At 37.4% G+C, this 24,352-nt stretch overlaps 1 protein-coding gene across 2 annotated transcripts in view; it reads right to left on the reverse strand.

Annotated features, from left to right (window-relative positions):
* The window catches only part of SUCNR1 (succinate receptor 1), a 79,917-nt gene extending 56,913 nt beyond the window's left edge, over positions 1-23,004 (reverse strand). The window contains exons 1-2 of one of the 2 annotated variants that reach the window (XR_014175508.1): positions 22,851-23,004; positions 31-280 (exon numbers count right to left, since the gene is read on the reverse strand). Coding sequence is in view for 1 of the 2 variants with exons in the window: in XM_081954425.1 (XP_081810551.1) it covers positions 19,413-20,357; positions 22,851-22,853 (948 nt within the window). In the remaining variant the exon portion in view is untranslated. Of the gene's footprint in view, positions 1-30; positions 281-17,624; positions 20,358-22,850 lie in introns of those variants that run through there. The other variant, XM_081954425.1, reaches the window with a different exon arrangement.
* Positions 23,005-24,352: the final 1,348 nt, after the last annotated feature.

Consider the following 24,352-nt stretch of genomic DNA (forward strand, 5'->3'; position numbering starts at 1 on the left):
TGTGGGAGAGGAACTTTTACCTTTACCTACCTTTATCAGTGCTTGATGTAATGGACGATTCATATTCAGGGGGGGGGGGTCCTTGGTGCTCTCTTGAGCTTGATTGTTTTCTTGCAGGTTTTTCATTATCCAAACTAGGTAACACATCAGTGCTAGTCAGATTCAGATTCAAGTTACCTTCAGCCATGGTAGTTGGTGACTTTGAGCCAATCAGTTCTTCAGCCTAACTTACCTCACAGACTTGTTGTGGGGAAAGTGGAAGGAAAAAGCCTGTGAGGTCCTGAATAAAAGATGAGACACATCTGTAATTATCTCATTCTCATTTTCTTCCTCCCTTCTTCTCTCTAACTACCTACTTACCTGTGTGTGATAACTACCAATATGCCAATCGTTGGAACAGAAAACATGGGGTAAAGCAAAATCTCCTTCTACCTGCACTGTTCTACTAGCAGCCTAATCCTAATTCATTCTCCAAAGATTCTTGCTGATCTTAAGAAAAAATAAAATAATAATAATTTCAGAAGCAAACTTATTTATTCATTAACCAAATTTGAATATAGCTGTGCATCTCACAAAAATCGACTCTTGGAGAACATACAACAATCAATTAAAAAAACAAAACTCTTCCAAGGCCATTAATTTAAAATGCCATACATTTGTGCTTGTAAACTTTACACTACATTAAAAACTGCACTTAAGAAAAATAGCACAGAGGTCCGTATTCCTCCAAGTCTCTTCATTGTGTCCCAAATAAACAAGATGTAGTGCTACATTTTAGCCACACGAGAGCATAAAGACCACAGTTCTGGGAAGACAGTTTTACAGCTTCAGCCTCTCTTATCTTGAAGAGCCAGTTGCTAACTAGGGAGACCCAATTCAGTTTTAAAGCCTTGGCACCTGCTGAGGGAAGATCTTCTTCAAATATTGCACATAGCATTCTCATACCCCAACTCTAATCATGTATCTCAAAAGTATAATCATTATTTGAAAGCCACTGTGGTTAACTGTACTGCAAAGATTACTTCACATTCCTAAGAAGTAGTTAGGCAATTTCCTACTTGATACAGAGCACAGCTTCAAGCTGTAATAAACTGCTAAAGAAGATATTTTTTTGTATTCTTATTTTTTTTCTCATGTAAAAACATCTATGTAAGCAAGTTCAAAGGATAAAAAAGTGTTATGTTTCCTTATGATGGAAATGCTTTACTTGTTTATTACTCATCTATAAAGCAAAGCCTGGCTGTTCAAAAACACAATTTAAAGATTCTGGAAATGAGTAACTTCAAAGAAACAAAGACTGAATAATGCATTTTTGTTTCTATATATTCCTAGCAAGGGCATTCATTCTTAAGCTGATCATATGGGCATCCAAGGTTTATAGTATCCAAAATTTTAAATGAGTCTTTGAAGCTACTCAGTATAATATAGGGACCAAAAACACAGTCCCGTGTGCTGTGGCTGTTGATCCACAATAACAATTTCAACAGATTTCATAAGCTGTTGGCATTCTTGACAAGGACGCATTTGAGACCTTGGAGGTATGACCACTGCATACAAATTTATACTGCTCAATATATGAGACATGGTGGTAGAATAGTTAGAATGAAGTATTGCTGGCTAGCTCTGCCCATAGCCCAGAGTTCAGTTCTGGCAGACTTAAGGTTGACTCATCCTTCCATCCTTCCGACATTGGTAAAATGAGGACCCAGATTATTGGGGACAATATACTGACTTCGTAAATCGCACTGTGAGGAGATATATAAGTGTTATTGTTATTGCTATTGCTAATTATGACCTAGGGGCACTTTTACCAACTTAGATGGCATGATGGTATCTAGGTGTGAAAGGATGTTTTGCCCTGATCTTGTCCCACAGACCACTCATCACAAGATCTAAAATTGAGGGCACTTTTTTAGCATCCCTTGCTGCTAGCTTAAATAACTCCAATGAATGAGAGTCTGTATTATATCCACAGTAGCAGTATTTTATTCTACTCTTTTAAAAAGTTTCAGTTTTGGGGAAATACACTCCAATGTAGTTCTGAGATGGGGCAAGCAAGGCTTTTGTTTGGGACAATATATGGCACTCTGCCAGAGGTGGTATTTAGCAGGTTCTGACCAGTTTGGAGAACTGGTAGCGGAAAGTTTGAGTAGTTCGGAGAATCGGTAAATACCACCTCTGAGTGGCCCCGTCCGCATCTACTCTCTGCCTCCCGAATCCCAGCTGATTGGAAGGAAATGGAGATTTTACAGTATCCTTCTCCTGGAGTGGGGAGGGAATAGAGATTTTACACTATCCTTCCCCTGCCACACCCACCAAGCCACACCCACTGAACCAGTAATAATTTTTTTTGAATTCCACCACTGCACTCTGCCCTTTGTTTCAGCTCTGAGAAAATACAATTCCTCATTACCTCTACTGTATTTAAAGCATTTATTTTCTGCATTTCTAGCTTACCTTACCTATATAGAAGCAGCCTACAGTCCTTAAATTCATTTTGCTAGTTTCCTTTGCTTCTTTTTTTCCTCATTCCTTTCACCTGTTTTAGCAGGAGGCCTAAAAAATCCATTTGATTTCCACCCACTAAAATGAGTGTTCCAGAGCCAAATGCAGGCTGATCTGGGAGATTATTAATCACTTCACAATGTAGCTCCTTACATTTTGATAAATGAGCATGCAACCAAGAAGTGACTATTCAATGGCTCCAAGTACAGAAAGCAATAAATTAGCAGGTGAAACCTAGAGGTATTTCAAAGAGAAATTGACTTCTCCTTTTTTTGATGGCATGATTTCTATTGGAATTACACACTAAATGTCTCTATGCACAGAATGCAGACTAATCTAGTGATAAATGGCTCAGAGAATTCTTATTGACATGCACATGTGTTTTCTTCCAATTAGATGACTCACTACGGCACTGATAAATATTGATCTGGTTGGTTAATCACAGCAAACGAAACCAACTGGATAAAAAAAAAATTTAATCACATATTTTCTTCCATGTGGATATGTGTCTTGAGGATTGTTCATACAGTTGAAAAGACAACTCTATAATGGGCTAGGCCCAGTAGATTAAAAATAAATGTGTTTTTTATTTATTTCTTGTTAATAAACTTGATCGATTGTTTGAAAAATATGATAAATAAGCATAAGTGGGAAAATTGTGCCTTATTTTTCTTTAAATTAGTATTTGCATATTTATACAGTTTATCTATATTCTAATGTCAACACATCTAACAAATTCTGGAACTGAGATACATACCGTATTTTTCAGAGTATAAAACACACCTCCCCCCAAAAAAAAGACGGTGAAAATTTGGGTGCATCTTATACCCTGAATGTAGCTCCGCCCCCATCCCCACCAGACGCCAGAAATGTGAGGCATGGAGGCAGCGATGGTCTATGGCAATCCCTGCAGCCTGGAACAGCTGATTGGGGGTATTCCGGCAGTCCAATCTACCCACCAATCATCCGTGCTGAATCAGGCTGCAATAAGTGCTGAAGCTGATCTGTCTTGTCAGAGTTTGCAGCAGCAATCACATTCAGAAAACACAGCAACTGATTCAGTAGAATTCAAAATAATAATAATACACAATACATTACCAAAAGCAGGTTTTCCAAAGTAGCAGTAAATACAAACAAAAAACAAGTAGTTTCACTTTCAGTTCTCAGCTAAGCCAGGCTCCTTCCTGTCTACCTGCTCACACAACAAATTTCAGAGTCCAAATAACCCTCATTGGCTGACTTAGTTGCTATGCCTATTCATTGGCTGATCTTGTTGCCATGTGTCAGCTGAATATCATGGATTCTGGTAGGCAGAGGCAGAATATTTTTTTTCTTATTTTCCTCCCCAAAAACTAAGCTGTGTCTTGTACTCCGAAAAATACAGTACATAAATCTAAATTTAACTGAATTTCTTCAGTCTTTATCTTTTTGATAATTAAGATTTTTGTCTGTGTATCACATTGCATTACCATTGTACAGCAATATAAATGATCTTATTTCATCTACTAATTTAAGACATTTTTACACAAACACTATTGTGTATCAACTTGAAGAAAAGTTTGGTTTTTATATTGAGATCCAGTTTGGTCTAGTGGTTAAGATATCAGACAAAAAACTGGGAGACTATGAGTTCCAGTCCCATCCTGGGCACAAATCAGTGGTGGGTTCTGGATCCTGTTGCAACTGGTACAGTGCAATGGGGCCTGGCATCCACCACATGAACGTGTGCAGCGTGCACGCACTTGCATCCTTACCTCCTGCGACGCCTCTGAGACGCTCCAGCTGCTCGGCAGAATGTTGCTCAGCCGCCGTATGCTCCATGCACATGTGCAGAAGCGCGGAAAGCATGGAAGCGGTCAAATACAGGTAAGGAGGAGGGGGGGCTGGTGGGCCCTCTGGAGCACCGTACTGGAACGGTATTCCGGCAGGCACTGGTACGCCTGTACCAGGGTGTACTGCATGCAACCCACCACTGGTACAAACCCATCTGGATGATCTCTGGTTGGTCACTTTCAGTCCTAGGAAGTTGTAATGGCAAACCATTTCTGAAAAACCTTGCTAAGAAAACTGCAGAGTCTTGTCCAGGCTAAGAATTGGATATGGTTGAAAAGCAGAAAGAACACAGGGGTGAAATTCAGCAGGTTCTGACAAGTTCTGGAGAACTGGTAGTGGAAATTTTGAGTAGTTCAGACAACTGGCAAATACCATCCTGGCTGGCCCCAGAATGGGGTGGGAATGGAGATTTTGCAATATCCTTCCCCTGCCACGGCCACCAAGCCACGCCCACAGAACCGGTAGTAAAAAAAAGTTGAATTTCACCACTACACATATCCCAAGATGCAACACATTTACCAAGACAAATATTGGGTCTGTCTTTAATTCTTTTATTATGGTTTGTTGCAGTCAGCACAATATTTAGGCTTGATTTGGCTTTTTTTTAATCCACCCACCGAGTCCTTTCCTAGGACAGGGGTTAGGCAAATGTTATCATCATCATTATTGAAATCTACACCAAAAGAAATATTAATCTACACACAATTGTTCTTTTTCTAGATGTATTGTTAGGTCTGGTGAAGTTATGCCTCCTTCAAGTTGTCTCATAACACAGCATAAATCCAATCCTTGGAAGTAAAAATAACTAGCGATCTATAAAAAGTTACTGAATGCTCCTACAATGTAATTGGCTTAACCTGTTTGGACTTGGAAACAAGGCAAATTTGACTGGACCTTATTAATATGGATAGGATTCTTCCAGGGAATTCCACGTGGTAAATTAGATTGAGAAGTAAATGAAAAACACCTTGATAGAAGCCAATGGAAAACCCCTCCCACATTCATGCTAAGATAAGTGCATTGATGTGTCTATGAAGTGCTCTGGAGATGACATTTTTAAAATTTTTATTTACATAATCCACAGTTCCCGAATCTGTATAAGAGATATTCCACTTCACTTTGCTTGAAGGCCATATCAGGCTTTGCTACAGAAGAGAATGAGCCAAAAGTGTTTTTCTTTCTTTCAGGGAGATAGAATTATATGAGGTGAAATGAATGCTTTAAGCATCTGCAAGGTTTGAAATATTCATTTTGCCCTTTAAAATCCACCTCATTATAAAAACAAACCTCAATTTTTCCATAACAGCCATATACAAAATTTCATGCAAATACTGTATGTATTCTTTGTCCTGTTTGAGTGATGTATTTTCTATTATTTTCAACATGAATATTTCCAAAGCCAAGGAAAGAATTGGGATGCACTGAGAGCAAGGTTTAGTGACAATCCCAAAATCTTGAGCTGAGCACTTTGTTCTTTATCCTAGTCTAAAAAAAAACCTTATATCCTTTAAAGCTACCTTAATAAGTACTGCATTGATTCATAGCATTTGTGAATTTAATAGATGCCAAATATATCCTACTTCAGCAAGAAGGAGTTCATCATTCTACTCATGACTGGTATTACATAGAAATGAGTTCCAAATTACTCATAATTAGCATGACATGAAATGAGTTACAAATAATCCCTTTCTACTCAAAGATTCCATGACACTGACTTTCCCTTCTTCCTTTCAACATCTATATGATGCTTCAAGGCTTTCGGCCTTGTGTGGACTACAGAGATGATCTTACGTAGCAACTATTGGGGAAGCATGAACTTAGCCCAGGAACACATGAGAAAGAAACTCAAGTTTCCCAAGCTTTGACTCTTTTGTATTAGAGAGAAGCAAGGAGAAATCCAGTGATGTGCGGTGAGGTTCATGGCTGGTGAGGCTGGTGACGTCATCAGGAAGGTGGGGAATGGGACCAAGTGTGCTGGAGGCTGAGGCTGCCTCAGCCTCCAGCACACGTGATCCCATTCCCCGCCTTCCTGAGCGTGCTCCGCCGGCTCGCGCTCCGCAGTCCTCGAAAGCGACTGGGGAACGACGAGAACCTTCCCCCAGTCGCTTTCGTGGCTTCGTCATCTGGGAGCGCCGACAACATTTCTGCCTCCACAGGTCCCGGGCGCGGCCGGAAGGATGTATATAATATTATAATATATATATAATATATAGTATATAATATTATATACTATTATTTCATGAAGAGAGGTGAGGCTCTGCCTTCCCTGCCTCCCCTGACTGCACGTCCCTGGAGAAATCCCACCAGGCTTTGAAGATTCAGGTCTCATATAAATAAAATCAAGTAATGGTACTCCTGTGGTGTCTGTTTTCTTACCTGATTGAAGGGCTACCATTTTGAAGATAATTGCCCACATCCCAATTCAACTCTTCCCATTCGTACGGACAGTAGATTGGAATCAAACAGAATTATATTTCATGATGTAAGACTAGGCTGGTTTTTTTAAAAGTGTAGCATTAAGGACTAAACAGCAAATTTTAAGAGAGAGAAAGAGAGTGGGGAGGGTAGAGAAGAATAGGAAAGCTTTGGAAGCTAAACACTTTCTCTACTTATACTTTACCATTATAGACTTGTGGAACAAGCTTTATTTTGTCTTTTCATTTTTAAGCCTTTCATCTACTGTTTTCCTCTAGGAAACGGCATCAAAATTGTCTCAGAGAGTTATTGGAGTAGACTATGGAACAACGATAATACCTTCATGCTCTGCAACAGCCTGGCAGGGCAAGAGGACTAATGTTTTCCAGGAAACATAGCAGGAAAGTAATTGTCCATTAAGAGCGTATTAATTTTAACATTTGCATTTTGAAATGTGAGTTGTCACGTATGAAGTAGAAATTAACATTTGCTTTTTAAGTAATACATGGTGAGATCAATATTTTCTGATATGTTTCCCTACTATAAGTGATGAATGCCATACAATTTCCTAGTAATGCAATAACAAATGCTAGTCAATTGTTTCCACTTCCTATCTAGCATATACTTGCATAGGAAAGAGAAACAACAGTTACAACGTATTCCAAAAAATATTTCTTGCAATATTATTAACTAAATAACTCTGACTGTAGCCTGCTGTATAAAAATGATGACAAAATAAAAATAAAAAATTGCTTGGAAATTGCAGTGACTATTATTTCGGCAATAGAAACCACTCTTTGCAAACAATTTTAAGTAAGACTTCCAAGGAATTGGAAAATAGGAAGTGTTGCTATGACACACTGTATCTGAAGTTACCATGGATCAAAATATTCAGTTTGTTTTAAACTTAGTAGGACTTATCACTCACAAGCATAAATGTTTATCTTTATTAGGTCGAAGCTCTGAACAGTTTCATTTCATTTTTTTTTCTAAATTGCATTAATATGATGCTATAATTTACCGTAGGAAAAACCATTAATCTGGTTAACAGAAGCAGATTGGTGGCAGACTAGAAAGAAATTTAAGAAAACAGAAGGAAAGGATAAAATGATTTCATCTATGAAATAAGTCCATTTTTATGGTAAAACATGGTTTTCTTTTCCTTTTTGGAAACAACTGAAAGACGAAAACATAGTTACATATCTTGATTTTTTTTTGCTATAATATAAACAAATGCATCTTCTGATATTATCTCTTTTATGTGCACGTTGTGTAATTTTATTGAAGTTGTCCTAATTTTCTTCAGGGAGCTCAAGATTGCATGTTCCACTCCTGCTTTATCTTCACATCAACCGACAATGATTGGTTACTCTGAGAGTTTAATTAATCTAAGCTAATCAGAATTAATCTTGAAGAGTTAAGCAATATTGAGTATTTGGAGATGACACTAGTTGGAAATTTATGAGCTATTGGGTTAATAGGAAAGCAAAAAAAAATTCCAAAGAAGGTAGTGGTTAAACACTTCTTTATTTTTGCGAAGTGATGACTCACATAAAGGAGCAAATTGTTAGCCTTAATCCATACAAGAACTACAAAAGGAAGTCTGGACGATTAAGGAGCGTTAAAAAGAAATGTTCAGCTGCTCCTAATGCCATTTTTTCATCTTGATAATAGCTCTCCAACCAACACAATTAGGTTTTTCAGCATACAAATGTAAAAATATTGGATATCTGTGGTCAGGGATGTGTTGAATTCAAAATGCCTGGGATATAAATAAAAATATCACCTCTAATTTAAATTACACAAAATAGCAAGTTTTGCATGAACCCAGAATAGTATGAACCCAGCTCAATCAAAGTAAAACTTTCTATCTTATAAACCCTGTGAATTGTGATTTATTCCATAAGCCATGGTTAAGCAAACCATGATCTCATGTGTTCAGTCCAAGCAAATAAACAAGATTTTTGCACATACTATTTGAAGAGATAATTGAAAAATACTTTTCTGGGTGGGGAAGTTATCTTCTAGGAGAACCTTTAGACAATTGTCCCTAAATACTGGAAGCAAACCCTAATTTTTATTAGCCATCTTAGGAATTGACAGTGTCATAACATTCCTCCTCCAACTCCAGCATTAAACACCTAATGCATGAAACTAATCTGAAAGCTCTGGTGAGTGAAGTTTAGTAGAAGGAATGATGAAACTAACTGCACAGTAATTATAGGGAGTACTTGAAACCTTTTAAAATACTTTAGCAGTGAAATCTCTTTCCATCTTCTAGTGTTGGGTAGAGATATGGTACTTTTGAGAAAACAAATTAAATTGCCTCTTTTATACTTTTTTTCATTGCTGATCTCATTAGGAATAACAGCTGGTTTACCTCGTCTAGGTCAGAAGCTAAAGCATTGGTGTTTCTGGCTAACCAAATAATTTAGAAGAAACTGGAATCAGGTATTGTCAAGCATTCTCATTTCTCTGTACAAAGTAAAAACAAAGTAAATGATCACCAACTATATTATTATTGTTACTTTATATGACAGAAATAGAGTGTCCTAGGAATTTAGAATCTCACATTGATAGCATTGAAGAAATTGGAGTCTTGGTGATAATTGCATGACTTACTCTTGCAAGGTTCTTATCTGGTGGGTTACGACCGGTATGCCCCGATATGGGCATACTGGTGCTGGCTGGGAGCACCAGGTACCATTCCGGTATGGTGCTCCGGAGGGCCCACCTGCCCACCTGCGCTCCTTACCAGTATTTGAGGTTTTGGGGGCTTCCGCACACATGCATGGAGTGTATGGCGCTAAGCGACGCTCTGCTGGGCAGCTGGAGTGTCGCGGAGGCATCACAGGCGTTAAGTATGCATGTGTGCACTGCGCGCATGTGCATATGTGCTACACTCATTCATGAGGTAGATGCCCAGCCCCAGGCATGCAGAGGATTTTGGAGGCCTGCAGAGTGCAAAAACTTTTTTAAAAAATTTACCTCTTCAAAATCATGGTGAGTCTTATACTCTGGTGCGTCTTATAGTCCAAAAAGTACGGTAGTGCTTTAAAAGTCATTAGAAATGCTTTAAAAATGCTTTAAAAACAGCTTTTCAGAATGTTTTTTTACAACCTTATGATCCAGGGCTGGTGGGTGAGTAGGGGAGGGACAAGTACAGCAAGGACAAAGGCAAAATGGACTGTTAAATTGGCCACACCACCCAGACACTTGACCACCTAGCCACACCCGCCCATCCAGTTCTCACCCCCAACAGTCTGAGGGGCGGTGGATCGGCTCTTTGTTTAAAAAGTTTGAGGACCTCTGCCTTAGACTAATTGATTAAATTCATTTTTCTTCTTCCTCTATTGGTTTTGTAGGAGTCATCTTAGCTTTTCATCTCTAAAAATGCTTCAGTAAACCAAGGACTCAATCAGGATCAGAACATAGAGATGGCAAAAGAAAAGCAACAGTTTTGAGAATTTATATCACCTTTAGTTGTTAACTAAACAAGCTACAGAACCATAAAGTGCTAAGGACAGGCCATCCTAATCAATCCACTTGTCCCTCAGAGGTTTGACTAAATCATCACTCTCATCCAGGCAGGAATGATGAAATCTGTAGAAATAATATCTATTTCCACAGATAGTAGGTAAGAGGAATCCATTCATTTGTTTTCTTCACAGCAAGGAATCCTTGACACTGAAACTGAACAAGCATAATGACACCAGAGGTTTCCCATGTGACTTTTGAACAGCTTTATTTTAATGCTAGCCTAGAAACTGAGCTTTGAAAAAATCAAGATTCAGAATAATCTTGTCTTAATATTTCTTCTGAATGCTGAAGTGTGTCTCAGACCAGGAATCATAAATTCTGAACTTCAAATAATACAAAATTTAGAAAAGGACATAAGCTGATGTTTTATTGATATAAATAACTAGCTTTAAAATCCACACAAATAATTAAATCTATGCTTGTAGGATGATGTAACATAAATAACCGAAGATTGTTCCAAGTTATCCCAATTTATCTGTTGTCCTGTGGGCACCTAAATGCCTATACATATATTAACGTTAATATTCTCCCTTGGTTCAGGTTTGAAAATATTTAAATGACGAAGTCTTTTTGAAAATTGAGACCATTTTCCCATTGGAATATGCTGTATATCATGATAAGATTCAGAATAAGGGAAGACTAGAACTATTTCAATTAATGTGTGAACTGATGATGTTATCTATTTTGGCAGTGAAATGTCTGCAAGAAAACCACTAAGCTTAGGAAGCACCAAGTACCCCTCCACATATAAATTACAACTGGTCAGTTAGTATGGATCTCAATGAGATCAATCTAGGTTCTTGCACATCAGCAACAGAGGGAGGACTGTCATGATAATATATTCATATCAGTCTTATTGATCCTATTAGTGCAATGTTTTTGATATTTATAGAGAGTGATCACTTAAACCAGGGGTATCAAACTCGATTTCCTTGAGGGCCGCATCAGATGGTGTTTCATCTCAGAGGGACAGAGTGGGCATGACCAGGATGGTCATGTTGGTGGCGCCTGTGACAGCCTGAGCGCTCTGTCAGAGCAAATGGGCTCCCGAGCTCTGTTTTCAGCTGTGATGGCCTCCTGCAATCCTCTGCCAGAGAAAACAAAGCTTGGGAGGACTGCATACGGTCTTCCTACCCTCCGTTTTCAGGCACCGAGGCCCAGTTCTTTGCTGTTTCCAGGGCGGCTCCATGGGCCACATCTAAGCTCCCCGCAGGCCAGATCTGACACCCAGACCTTGAGTTCGACACCCCTGACTTAACCATTTAGCTTGGACCATGATCTGGATATGTGGAAATAATAAGGCAGCCATAATATAGAAGCCATAATATAGAAAGCATTATAAAAACTCAGAAATGATTAAAGTGGACATTCCCCATGGGCCAAAACTGTAAGTTTAATTCTATATAGTCCAAAAATGCTACAGCAGAGGGTGACCCTTATTCAAAACCAGAAAATGCACATTGTGTGTCTGAGGAAGTGGTTGGCAATCTCAAACCTCTGGCAGAGAAAATAACTGAAACCAGAATTTCTTGGCTTAACCATGAATGTAGACATGAACAAAAGGAACTGGCTAGACTAGTCAGACAAATGAAGAAGGATAAATCATTTTACAGGATAGAGGCGTTGACACTGGAAATACCAAACACTGATAAGGAGGAACAAACAGGATTACCATAAAAGCCAGTGGCAAAAATTAAGATGGTTGCGTTTCCAAAATAGTGAGACAGAATTCTGGGAACTACTTTCCTGAGGCCAGAAAGAAATAAAAGTAATCATAGAAGTACATATGTCACCCGAAGTTTGGATAGCTTATTTTAAAAATAAATTTGAACATGTTAGAATACAAACCAAGAGTTAATGGGAACAAGATTCATTAAAATCATCTTTAAAATTGTCCCCAGTAAGTGCTGCAGAAGTTAAAAGAATAATTTGTAATAGTTTACAACAGACAGCTGGCAAAATCTTGTGAGAGGACCTGTTACCACCAGAGATACTTAAGACATTCCCTGACTGATGGGTGCCTATGCTCACCTCCTTGCTTATTAGATCATTAACTTAAACCATTAATGTGATTGCCTTTTGTTTCTTCGTAGTGTGTATGCTTTTAAGAAAATAACAATTCATTTCACATATTTAAGACATGGTAGGGAAAGCTAGGGAGTACCAGAAGAACATCTACTTCTGCTTCATTGACTATGCTAAAGCCTTTGATTGTGTGGATCAAAAATTGTGCCAGGTTCTTAAAGAGGTGGAAGTACTAGACATCTTATTTGTCTCTTGAGAAACCTATATATGGATCAAGAAGTAACAATGAGAACAGGTCACGAAACCACTGATTGGTTCAAAATTGGGAAAGGAGTCTGGCAAGGCTGTATACTGTCGCCCTGCCTATTTAACTTATATACAGAGCACAACATGAGAAAAGCAGGGCTAGATGAATCAAAAGTTTGAATTAAGATTGCCAGAAGAAATATCAACAACCTCAGATATGCAGATGAAACCATTCTAATGGCAGAAAGTGAAGAGGGACTAAAGAGCCTCTTTATGCGGGTGTAGAAGGAGAGTGCAAAAGTTGGCTTGAAACTCAACATTAAGGCTCCAGCTGTTCCTCTGCTTCACTGCTGTCTAGTTCCAAAGGCAACTGAGAACTGCTAGACGGCCTTGGCCCCATCTCTGCCTTTGACGCAGACCCTTCGTTTGAGCCTTCCTCAGCCTCCAGGACTGGCCCATGTTCCTCCCCAAACTCCTCACTGTCCAACTCTGCTACCACTCTGCTGGCTGCTGGCGGGCTACAACAACTACTACTATATTAAGCTGGGAGAGGATTACAGTCCCTTCGGGGAGAGGGGGCGGTCTAGAAATCTAATTAAATAAATAAATAAATAAATACAATACCTGCAAAATTGCTTCCCTTCTACTATATAATTTTTTGGCATTTCACTGTTGGAAGCAAAACACTGAATCAGAATTGCTTGGAGCTCTTCGGTGAAAGGCAGCTGAGTTTTTCAGATGTCCTTATATGCCCTGGCAATCTGATTACCCACAAGAAAAGAATGGCTGGTCATAAATCAAGACATTCATCTGATTTATCAGAATTATGTATCCATACTCCCATATAAAATATGCATATGTTATGGACCATGGAGATGTTGATCTATTTTCTATGAACTTTAGATTTTCTCAGCTCTAGCTATTTTGTATTTAGCTTTTTGATTGTCACAAATTTAAATCTGATTGCATTATTAAAATAAGGTAACTCTAAATTGTATCTGTTATCCTGGGAGTCTCTTTCTCAATGTCAATTTATAAGTATGATTTTTTTTCCCAATCTGCTGTGAAATGAAAGTAATTTGTATGTGTTTAAAATAATTATTATTAATTCAAAGGTTCCAGCAGAAGTATATCATTTCATGATAGAATTTGATTTTCAGTTAGCACAGGAATCTTAAATGCAACTACATATAGTTAGCAAGCTGGAAATTAAAAGTTAGCATAATGTGTATATAACCAGTTGTGGCTTTCTCAATAATCTTTGGTTAAACAAACTGGCTTAAAACAATGTGCCAGTCCTGTCAAAGTAGAATTCTGAACTATACCTCGCACCAGTGTCTATTCGCTTAGTATACATTACCCACATTTTTCTTTTTCTAACCCTTTTTAATTTTGTATTAATCACTTCAGTGAATAGTTGAACTTCAATCCAAGTTCAAATATTCAGAGATGTACTGTATATATAGTAATACAGTGAGATACAACAGAAGTTGTTTCCACTGAATCTTTCTGTATATAAACAGATTACAGCACAGTTTAGGCCTACTAATTGGATATAAGAGTGTAGCCAAATGTAATTGTTCATTCAAACTGATAGAATTAATCTTCCTGGTTTTTACTTGTTGGCTATAAATCTATGCACTTCCTTTGTCTGGAAATAATTTCTTCCTATTATCTATTACTATCTTGCCCATATATTTCATTTATTTATTTATAAAAACAAAGGGAGCAAATTTTACTCCTTAATTCCCAAAGTGAAATTGGGTCTGACTGGGGAGAAGAGGTTAGTTTTTATATTACAAGTTTTCCATTTTCATGTTATAATTGCTCATAAAGCAACATTTGTCGAAAACCCATGAACAAAAAGATGCATTACCAGAGTTAAATATTATTTTCCAGAAGAAAAAAAACTAATAGCTGTATCAGTTTGACAAATAAATAAGGCTGCAGAATATGTTGTTTTTACTTACTTCAGGGCAATACAAACTTAAAATATTCTACATTTGTTTTAGCCAATATATGGTAGCCATAATCTACACTACCTTGAATTTCTAGATCAATTCATCACATGGCAGTCTCCTGAGCCCTCTAAGGAAGCGGTTCTCAACCTGTGGATCGCGAACCCTTTGGAGGTCGAACGACCCTTTCACAGGGGTCACCTAAGACCATATTTTCGATGGTCTTAGGAACCGAGACACCAATTTTATGGTTGGGGGTCACCACAACATGAGGAACTGTATTAAAGGGTCGCAGCATTGGGAAGGTTGAGAACCACTGCTCTAAGGTTATCAAAAATCAGTAGGATACGTTGCAACAATTTCACAAGAAAAGCAAGGAACACTGGCGTTTCAATGGTTCTATAAAAATAAACATCCCACTTCCATTTTCCACCAAACTGTGTAACTGTGTGATCTTGGCTTTGAACAGTGTTTGCAGAGAGAAGTTATCCTATTCCTCTCTGTCTTGAAAACCTCACTATCATTTCCTTTCTCCCTTACTTTGGAGTGAAAAACTTTAAAAAAGACAGAACAAATTGCCACCAATGGAGTTTTTGAAAAGAGCTACCCTTCTATAGGTGGCCCTCAACTTACAACCAGAATGGGACCACAATTTCCACTGCTAAAGGAATCACGTACAATTTTACAACCTGTTTGATGCAGTTAAACAAACCACAGCAGTTACTAAGTGAATCTAGTTTGCTTTGTTGGAAGCCAACTGGAAAGGTAAATAAATGCCGGTTGTCAATCCCACCAATTTTGTTCACATGAATGTGGGGATGTGGAGACAGTTATAAGCATGAGCACCAATCATAAGTCACTTTTTTTCAGTAACTTCGAACAATCAAATGGTTGTGGAATAGAGTAGCAGAGTTGGAAGGGACCTTGGAGGTCTTCTAGTCCAATCCCCTGCTTAAGCAGAATACCCTATACCACTTCAGACAAATGGTTATCCAATCTCTTCTTAGTAACTTCCAGTGTTGGAGCATTCACAACTTCTGGAAGCAAGTTATTCCACTGATTAATTGTTCTAACTGTCAGGAAATTTCTCCTTAGTTCTAAGTTGCTTCTCTCCTTGATTACTTTCCACCCATTGCTTCTTGTCCTGCCCACAAGTGCTTTGGCTTGACTCCCTCTTCTTTGTGGCAGCCCCTGAGATATCTGCTATCATGTGACTCCTAGTCCTTCTTTTCATGAGACTAAACATACCTAGCTCCAGCAACCATTCTTTATATGTTTTAGCCTCTTTATATGTTTTAGTCCCCTTTGTTGCTCTTCTCTTCACTCTTTCTAGAGTCTCAACATCTTTTTTACATCATGGCAACCAAAACTTGATGCAGTATTCCAAGTGTGGCCTTGCCAAGGCATTATAAAGTGGTATTAACACTTCATGTGATCTTGATTCTATCCCTCTGTTTATGCAGCCTAGAACTGTGTTGGCTTTTTTGGCAGCTGCAGCACACTGCTGGTAAATCAAGGATCTGTATTGAATGGAATACAATTTTTAAAAATAAATAAATAAAGGCGTCACGGGCTGTAGTGCCCTTTCTTCCCAGTAAAAAAAACAAAACAGAAAAGAGTTGCACACTGCAGTATCTTTGGTTTAATAGGTTCTGGAAAAAAAAATGAAATACTTCAGTTGATACTTATGCTTTCATTCCTAGTGCCACAATTATCTCTTTCAACATATTTCTTAACTTGTTTCCACTATTTATAAGACTTGTACCAGCACTTACTGTACTGCATTCGGTATTCCAAAGATAAAAGGAAATTATTTATAACTGTATCTGTGAATATTCTCTTTCGAAAGGTATTTTTTTAAACTTCCATTTGAACCACTGACACATGGCTTCCTGGTTTTATGGTGGGAGTATCTAACTGTGTCAACTTTCATGCTAAAGCAAATAGAGGCAATGCATTTTAAGTGGCTGAAGGAAGAAAAATCAGTTTGCCCAATCCATGGTGTTACCCCATGCATTGGAAATAAATAATGTTGTCACATTAAATGTGATAGTGCTAGCAAAATGATTTAGATGTAATTTGTAAGAGTTCATCAGCTGGATCGGTAACACACATTTTCAGTAGATAAATCCTTGCCATTAAAAAAAATAATAATCCTGCCATGTCTTTGAATTGTAGGGGCATAGATAAGCTAGTGTTGATGCAGTAGGTATCTTGAGTGCAGTTTGTATTTTTAATATATGTGCTTTGTTTACCTGTTGTCATTGAATCAACATTTGTGAGGCTATGTTTAAATATTTGTCAACCCGATTTAGGGTTGGGGTGGAGTGGGCTTGGGTGAGGGACATGGGTGGAACGTGGTGTATATGTGACAGGTGGCATAAGGCCAAGAAAGGCTCTATATGCACTCTACCAAACTATAACGATAAATAAACATCTTACCAGGTTTGAAGGTGTGTTAAAAATATAGGTACTGCTTTCATTTGATGCTTGTGTTCTAAGTAATAATAGATTTGGCATTTGGTATTTCTAATCTATTTCTAATCTATACCACATTTTTATTCACTCTGGCAAGGAGTTAAGAACACAAAGCTTAATTTAGAGGGATGAACCTTTGGATCTACGATACAAGATAGGAGAGATAAACAAAGCATTTCAAACAACTGGTATATACAGAATTTTGAAAACAGAATGTGCGCACAAATCACAAATTAGGGATGGGATTTAGCCACTATGAGTGGCTGCCATTTATTTGGAATGTTCAAATTTAGTCAATAGTATAGAATAACAGAATTTGAAGGGACCTTGGAGGTCTTCTAGTCCAACCCTCTGCCTAGGCAGGAAAATCTATACCATCTTAGACAAATGGTTATCCAATCTCTTCTTAAAAACTTCCAGTGTTGGAGCATTCACAACATCTGGAGGCAAGTTGTTCCACTGGTTAATTGTTCTAACTGTCAGGAAATTTCTCCTTAGCTCTTCTCTCCTTGATTAGTTTCCATCCATTGCTTCTTGTCCTGCCTCAGATGCTTTGGAGAATAGCTTGACTTCCTCTTCTTTGTGGCAGCCCCTGAGATATCAGAAAACTGCTATCATGCCACCCCTAGTCTTTCTTTTCATCAGACTAGACATACCCAATTCCAGCAATCATTCTTTATATGTTTTAGCCTCCAGTCCCCTAATCATCTTTGTTTTTTTATTTATTTGCCAACCATCTTATCTCAAAGCAACTCAATGTCATGGTGGGTGTGCAAAATAATGACTTTCTTCCTTTCAAAAAATTACCGTTTCAGTTTGTCTTTTTTCTGGGTAGATACAAATACTTATTAACATAGCAATTCTTTATTTATTTTAGATTTCACACTTCTTAAACACCCTCCACCCCACTTTCCCTCAGGCAGGTTCTAATTTGCAGCCACTTTTGTTTTCTAAGAATGCTTATGCACCCTAATGCATTTGGTAAATAAATAGGTTTTTAAAAGTGGGTCCTTTAGCAGCATTTAGAGATTAACTGTCACTTTTCTTTATTTAAAAAAAAATTAAAAATAATTTAAAAAATTGAAATCTAGTGATAAGAAAGCAGTTTGGTTGGATAGAAAAAGCTTTATTCATCAGTATGTTAGCTCTACCCCTGCTTCTTAAATTTGGATGTTAAGAAGGAGAGAAAGTTATAACAAGATTTTCAATCTTTTTCAATCTTCAGATAGCTACTTCTACCAAAAGCAAAGAACAGTTGTTGAAATGGCATATCACCGAACTGAAGAAATGTTATTTTCAACAAGATTTATTTAAGAAAATAAATACAAAACAAATGTATAAATACAAATATGCAAAGTTATAAATAAAATATCCTATTTTCACATTTAGAGTGCTCTTCTAGGCAATCAATGAAAAGTCATAGGCTCAGGGTAAAGTAACAAACACTGGCATCTGATATCTATGAAGCAAGCTCATATAAAAAAATACAAACAAACAAAAAGTGGTGGCAAGAACCCCAAATCTATTAAAATTATGAAAAAGTGATTTGCTTAACATAAAAAATATACAGTAATGGCCTATAAAGTGTCACTAAATTCTGTGCATCACAGAAAAATCCTTCTCTTCAGTAATTGCTTGTCTAATCCTCAAACAATACTCAGGGGGTTAAGTTGATTGAGAGGTATATGATGAAAGTTATTTAGATAACTAGTTCTAATTTATTTAGCGTTTTAAAGGCTAAATTAGTGCACAACCTCCTGAGTTTTTTTCTCCATCAATGTTCAAAATTCAATTGGATGAAAGAGAATTTGCTTTAACTCTCTTATTTCAAAGAAATTTGAAGAATTTTCTCCCATAGTCTAATACTCTTGCATTTATACATTTAAATACTTGAAATGGTATCCCGTTTTTCACCATACAAACCTCTCTTTAGCAATCAGCAATTTCCCACTTAAGACCCAATCTCCATGGGTAAGGATTTTTAAAATGCTACCATTCTAGTTAACGCTGGCAGTAATATTAGGCATAAGTTTGACTTTCTTTTCCCAGGCAGTCCACATGAAATACAACATAATCCAGTAATCCATCTTGGTATGTAATTCAGCTAGTATGGAACACCATTTCAAGTGTACGTCTTTCTGAAAAAAGAAGTTGCCGATCCACTACACAAAACTGATGAAAGTCACTTTAAGCTTCAAATACTATCTGGCCTTTAATCCACCTAACAAGATCCAAAGGTGTGCCACAGTACTTCAAGCTGAGATGAAATACTTGAAGAAAACAACAGGATTTGATGTCCACATTTAGAATCCACTTGAGTTCATAGACAATTGCCAAATTCTTAGTAAAAATTGTATCTTGTATCCCGTAAACTAGCAATTTCCATATCTCTCCAAAGACTTCATTGAAACTTCATTTATAGCAAGGTAGAATTCTTTTAAAGAAATGCCTTATGTTGATCGTGAGCGTCTCCCTGAATTGATCTCCCATTAAGAAATAAAAGAAGGGATTAATTACACTGTTCAAGAAGGCAATAGGCCTTGTTATTGTGTAAACAGATTTAATCAGGTTCTCTGTGCATTTGGAAGGCTCCCAGAATGATGCTCGGGAAGCAATTCTAACATTGCGCATGATGTGATAGGGAGCAAAGAGAAGTGAGAAGATACTCACTGCCATAATGATTAGCACGAGAGGCTTCTCAAGGGACAGAGTGGTGGTGAACTGCAAACTGTGGTTTATAAGGAGAGCACGAGTCTTTATGTAGAAAATCCACATAATGCACAATGGGATTATATACCCAGTGACTGTCAAGATCAGGCTGTAGATCAGGCTATGGAGTGCATCTCCTGAACTTGCGTAATCTAAACATGGGCTACTGTTGCTGATATTATGAGAGGTGATGAAGTAGTATATAGGAGACAGTTCCAACATAATCCAGATCCATATGGCTACTGAGAAAACAATAGCCGTGGCTCTCTTCTGCAGAAAGTGATTTTTGAAGGGATACTTCATGAGCAGATACCTGTCAATGCTTATAAATGTCAGGAAAAGGATGCTTGTGTACAAATTAAAGAACAGGATAATTCTGTTAAATTGGCACCACATGTTCTCATTTGTTCTTTTGGAATAACTTAACACAAGCCATGGAAGGGTGCAAAGGAAAGATAAATCTGACAGGATTAAGTTGATCAGGTAGATGTTGCTACTTTTCCAGGTCTTCCAGTAGAAAAGTGAACCCACACCAACAACAACGTTTCCAGTGAAACCAAAGATGAATTCAAGAGAGTACATGGTGGTAAGATAATATTTTTCCAGATGGTCAGGTAGCTTCATGCATTCTCTGGTGTCATTTTTGTCCTGAAAATATAAAACTGATGTAAATAATGATATTTTTTTTAAAAAAAGGTATTTATTTTACTATTCTGTAGAGATTCTCAGTCATCCAGGTCATGGTTGTCCCAAAGGTGCTTTTTATGGAGGCAATGGTGTTTTCTTATTTATTTTATTGTTTTGTCTTGTGAACAGTTGATCTCGAGATAGTCTTTACTCACATTTAAAGCAGTATTCATTGCAAGACTATTCTCAAGAGAAAGGAGAGCCTTCTGTTTCTCTTATTTACTTGGTTCAATGCAGTGGTGTAATTCATTTTTTTTTACTACCAGTTCTGTGGGCGTGGCTTGGTAGGCGTGGCAGGGGAAGGATATTGCAAAATCTCCATTCCCATTCCACTCTGGGGCCAGCCAGAGGTGGTATTTGCTGGTTCTCCAAGCTACTCAAAATTTCCACTACTGGTTCTCCAGAACCTGTCAGGACCTGCTTAATTTCACCCTTGGTTCAATGTCTAAAATAAGACTATCAAATTTGGTCTGCAAAAGTCCAAATTCCAGTTGATGGCATGGATATACAGATTTCTGTCTGTTGCCACTCAGTGGTCATTAAGATCTTTTCAGCTATATATTACAATTTCTCAGGGTCTTCTTTTATTTCCCATGATATATTTGTAAACAGAGAAAGTCCTTTTTAAATGAAAGTTATGGGAGAAAAATCTTTGCTGACAACTAAGACCAAAGCCAATAAATGTAGTGACTGACATGTTGAGAATTAACAAATACTTATAATTTGCTGTCACCAACCTTGTATTGAATTAAATGGCTGCTAGGAATTTGCACCTTGAGTCTCTGGTGGGGGGGGGGGGCGGGACAACTAAAGCAATGTTTTTAGGAAGGATGCAATAAAATACTCCCCCCCCCACCAAGATTTTCCTGGCTGCTGGATTCTGTGCCAATTACATTTTGGGACTAAATACAAAGGCAGTCCATGAAGCTACCATGGGGTGACATGGTGGCAGTATTCCAATATTTAAAGGGTTGCCATAAAGAAGATGTGGTCAATTTATTCTCCAAAGCACATGAAGGCAGGACAAGAAGTAATGGATGGAAACTAATCAAGGGGAGAAGCAACCTAGAACTAAGGAGAACTTTTCTGATTGTTAGAACAATTAATCAATAGAACAACTTGCCTCCAGAAGTTATGGGTACTCCAACACTAAGTTTTTAAGAAGAGATGGGATAACATTTGTCTGAAATGGTATAGGGTTTCCTTCCTGAGCACAGGATTGGACTAGAAGACCTACACCGCCCCGAGTCCCTTCGGGGAGAGGGAGCGGTTTATAAATGTAATAAATATAATATAATATATATACCTCCAAGGTCCCTCCCCACTCTGTTATTCTATTCTATTAGATACTATATAGTAACTCTGAGGATTACCTGTACGTACACCACAACTTTTAAGGTATTTCCTTCCAGGGAAAAACATGTCTCAACTGAAACTGATAATAGGAAATTCTATGGATTTCCTCAGCCAGCGCAAATTGAGATTCACATTTAGATATTCCTACAGACTTCAGGCTTATTGTAAAAGAATGAACAGTAGATGTACTATCTTTCCAAAATTGTAATTACTCACAGTAGATGTATCTATCTTTCAGGGATTCAGTTACATTCTTCATCCAACTCATTGTCAACACCAGCAGGTATTTGGAAAGAACTGAATTTTGCAGTTATTCCAGAAGATACCATGATAATTGGTATTGAAAGCCCATGATAATTCAGTCAAAGCTAACAGAATCCTGTGGCCTCAAGTGACCATCAAGATCATTTTAACCCTAGGCTCTGCAATAAACTCAATTGAAAATCTGTCAGGATAATTGGTCTACCAGTCAAATGTAGGTGAGGTCCATTGAATCCCATCAGACTTGAATCAGCTATCGGTAGTTTATTGGTATTTTGTTTCAGTAAGAATTCATGCAGCCAATCCGTCTAAATTTAACTCAAGACCAAAGAAAAGGATCAAAATATCAAATTTGATATAACTGAGAACAAGCGTTGATATGGATTTTGTAACAAAAGTCACCATACATGATGCCTTACTTTTGAAAATTATACATGAGTTTTCCTGAAGAAGACAATTTCAGAAAAGGCATGAATTAAACACGTGTGTGTGTGTGTGTGTGTTTGTGTGTTTAAATTCGGGATCTATTGCTAGAGTTTCAATATAGAACTATCTATTCATTAATAAGATAATTTAAAACTGTACAATCATTATGACTGAGGAAGCAGACTTTATCAATACTAAAAGCAGAACTATTATTTTGAAAAGCTGTTTACGCAGTTGTTTAATATTCAGAATAGGATTATTGTTTTTAGCTGATACCATTAATTTTAAGAATATAGGCAGTCATATATAATCACAGTTATAAATACAAAGCATTGAAAACTTCTCACAATACTGCAGATAATAACCTATCTAATAATTTGACATGATTCTTTTTCCTTTAAGGCAACTTACCATTCTCTAGAATGGGTATTGTCCTTGCAAGATATGTCTTGACCATGTTCTGAGGAATGAGCCAGGATAGAATGAAAACAGCCCAAGAGAAGACGCTATGCCTGATTTGCATACTGTATAGAAAGTGGTTAATGATTCAGTTGTTACTGGAAGTTTATTGGACTGAGCTAAGTAGGCAGAGTCACTGTAGCAAAAGTGTTGCAAAACTCATTCTGAGAACACTGGAATAATGAAACAAGTATTTGCCTTCTTTGAGCCACTAGATTCATAGTTAAAGGAACAAAATCCATTTATAAAAATTCTGCTTGAGCTGATCACACACACACACACACACACACACACACACACACACACACACACACAGTTTTTTCAATACCCAGAGAATATAAGAAGGAACTTTAAAAAAACATGCTCGTTTTTTTAATCAAACAAACATTGTGCAATTAGAATAAGAATTATTTCTGTCACTGAGTCATAGAATGAGATGCTAGATACCTAAAGCTAACTACCACTTCCTTATTTGCATTAGCAAACCTTTAGAAATTACCACACCTTCTATTCCTGTATTAAAGTTGCGAGCATGAAATCTGAGATATTTCAATAATTTAAAATTTCAGGAATTATAATCCAGGCTCCAGCATGACGCATCTGTATACTGAACTGGATGTTTATATTTGCATGAAAAATTCTTTCCAAATCACCCTGACAATGTCCTCATTTATTCAACCTCATTGTAGCAAATGTTGCCTGACATTGTAAGTTTGAAGGGCAGGTCTTTTTGACAAGTCTGAACACCTTCCTTATTCTACCATCAGTTCATAATGAAAATATGTTTTCCCATACTTTAATCTCATGAATACCCAGATTCTATCTATACCCAGATGCAGTTTTATAGCTTAGTATGTAGTTACATAAGATAATGTGGTTGTCTTTAATCTTGTGTCTTCTAGACTACAGCTTCCAACTGTCTCTGCCATTTGACTCAGAATTTGGGGAATGAAGTCACAACATACCGGGAAAGAATCAGTTTATGGAAAGTTAGGCTAACCTCTCTACATTACCGTTTTCCAACTTGGCAACTTTAAGATGTGTGGATTCCAACTCTCAGAATTTCACAGCAGCACACTGCATCCAGCATTCTGCTTTTAAAAATTACATAATTTTAGTGATATAATTTTGAGAGCCAGGAAATAAAATTGCATGCTGTCATAAAGAAGTAGCGTTGCTCATCTCTGGCCCAGGAGGTATATTTCAACATGCAAAGAGCTTTTAAATAATAATGAGGCTAAAATGCCATCAAATGTTTTCTAATCAAACATAACATGATATTCACCCTCATTAATTCCACTATTTCACTTTCCGACTGAAGAATGGTGATGAGACCTTTATTTGCATTAATTTAATATTATAGTGTTGGAGTTAGCTACTGTCTGTAGTTCTAAAAGAAAAAAAAAGTCTTAATAATGATCCATTGCTAGGAGTAATTCTCACAAGGGAAAGAG

The sequence above is a fragment of the Natrix helvetica genome (assembly GCF_964273705.1).
Source record: "Natrix helvetica genome assembly, chromosome: 5".
NCBI classification, from domain to species: domain Eukaryota; kingdom Metazoa; phylum Chordata; class Lepidosauria; order Squamata; family Natricidae; genus Natrix; species Natrix helvetica.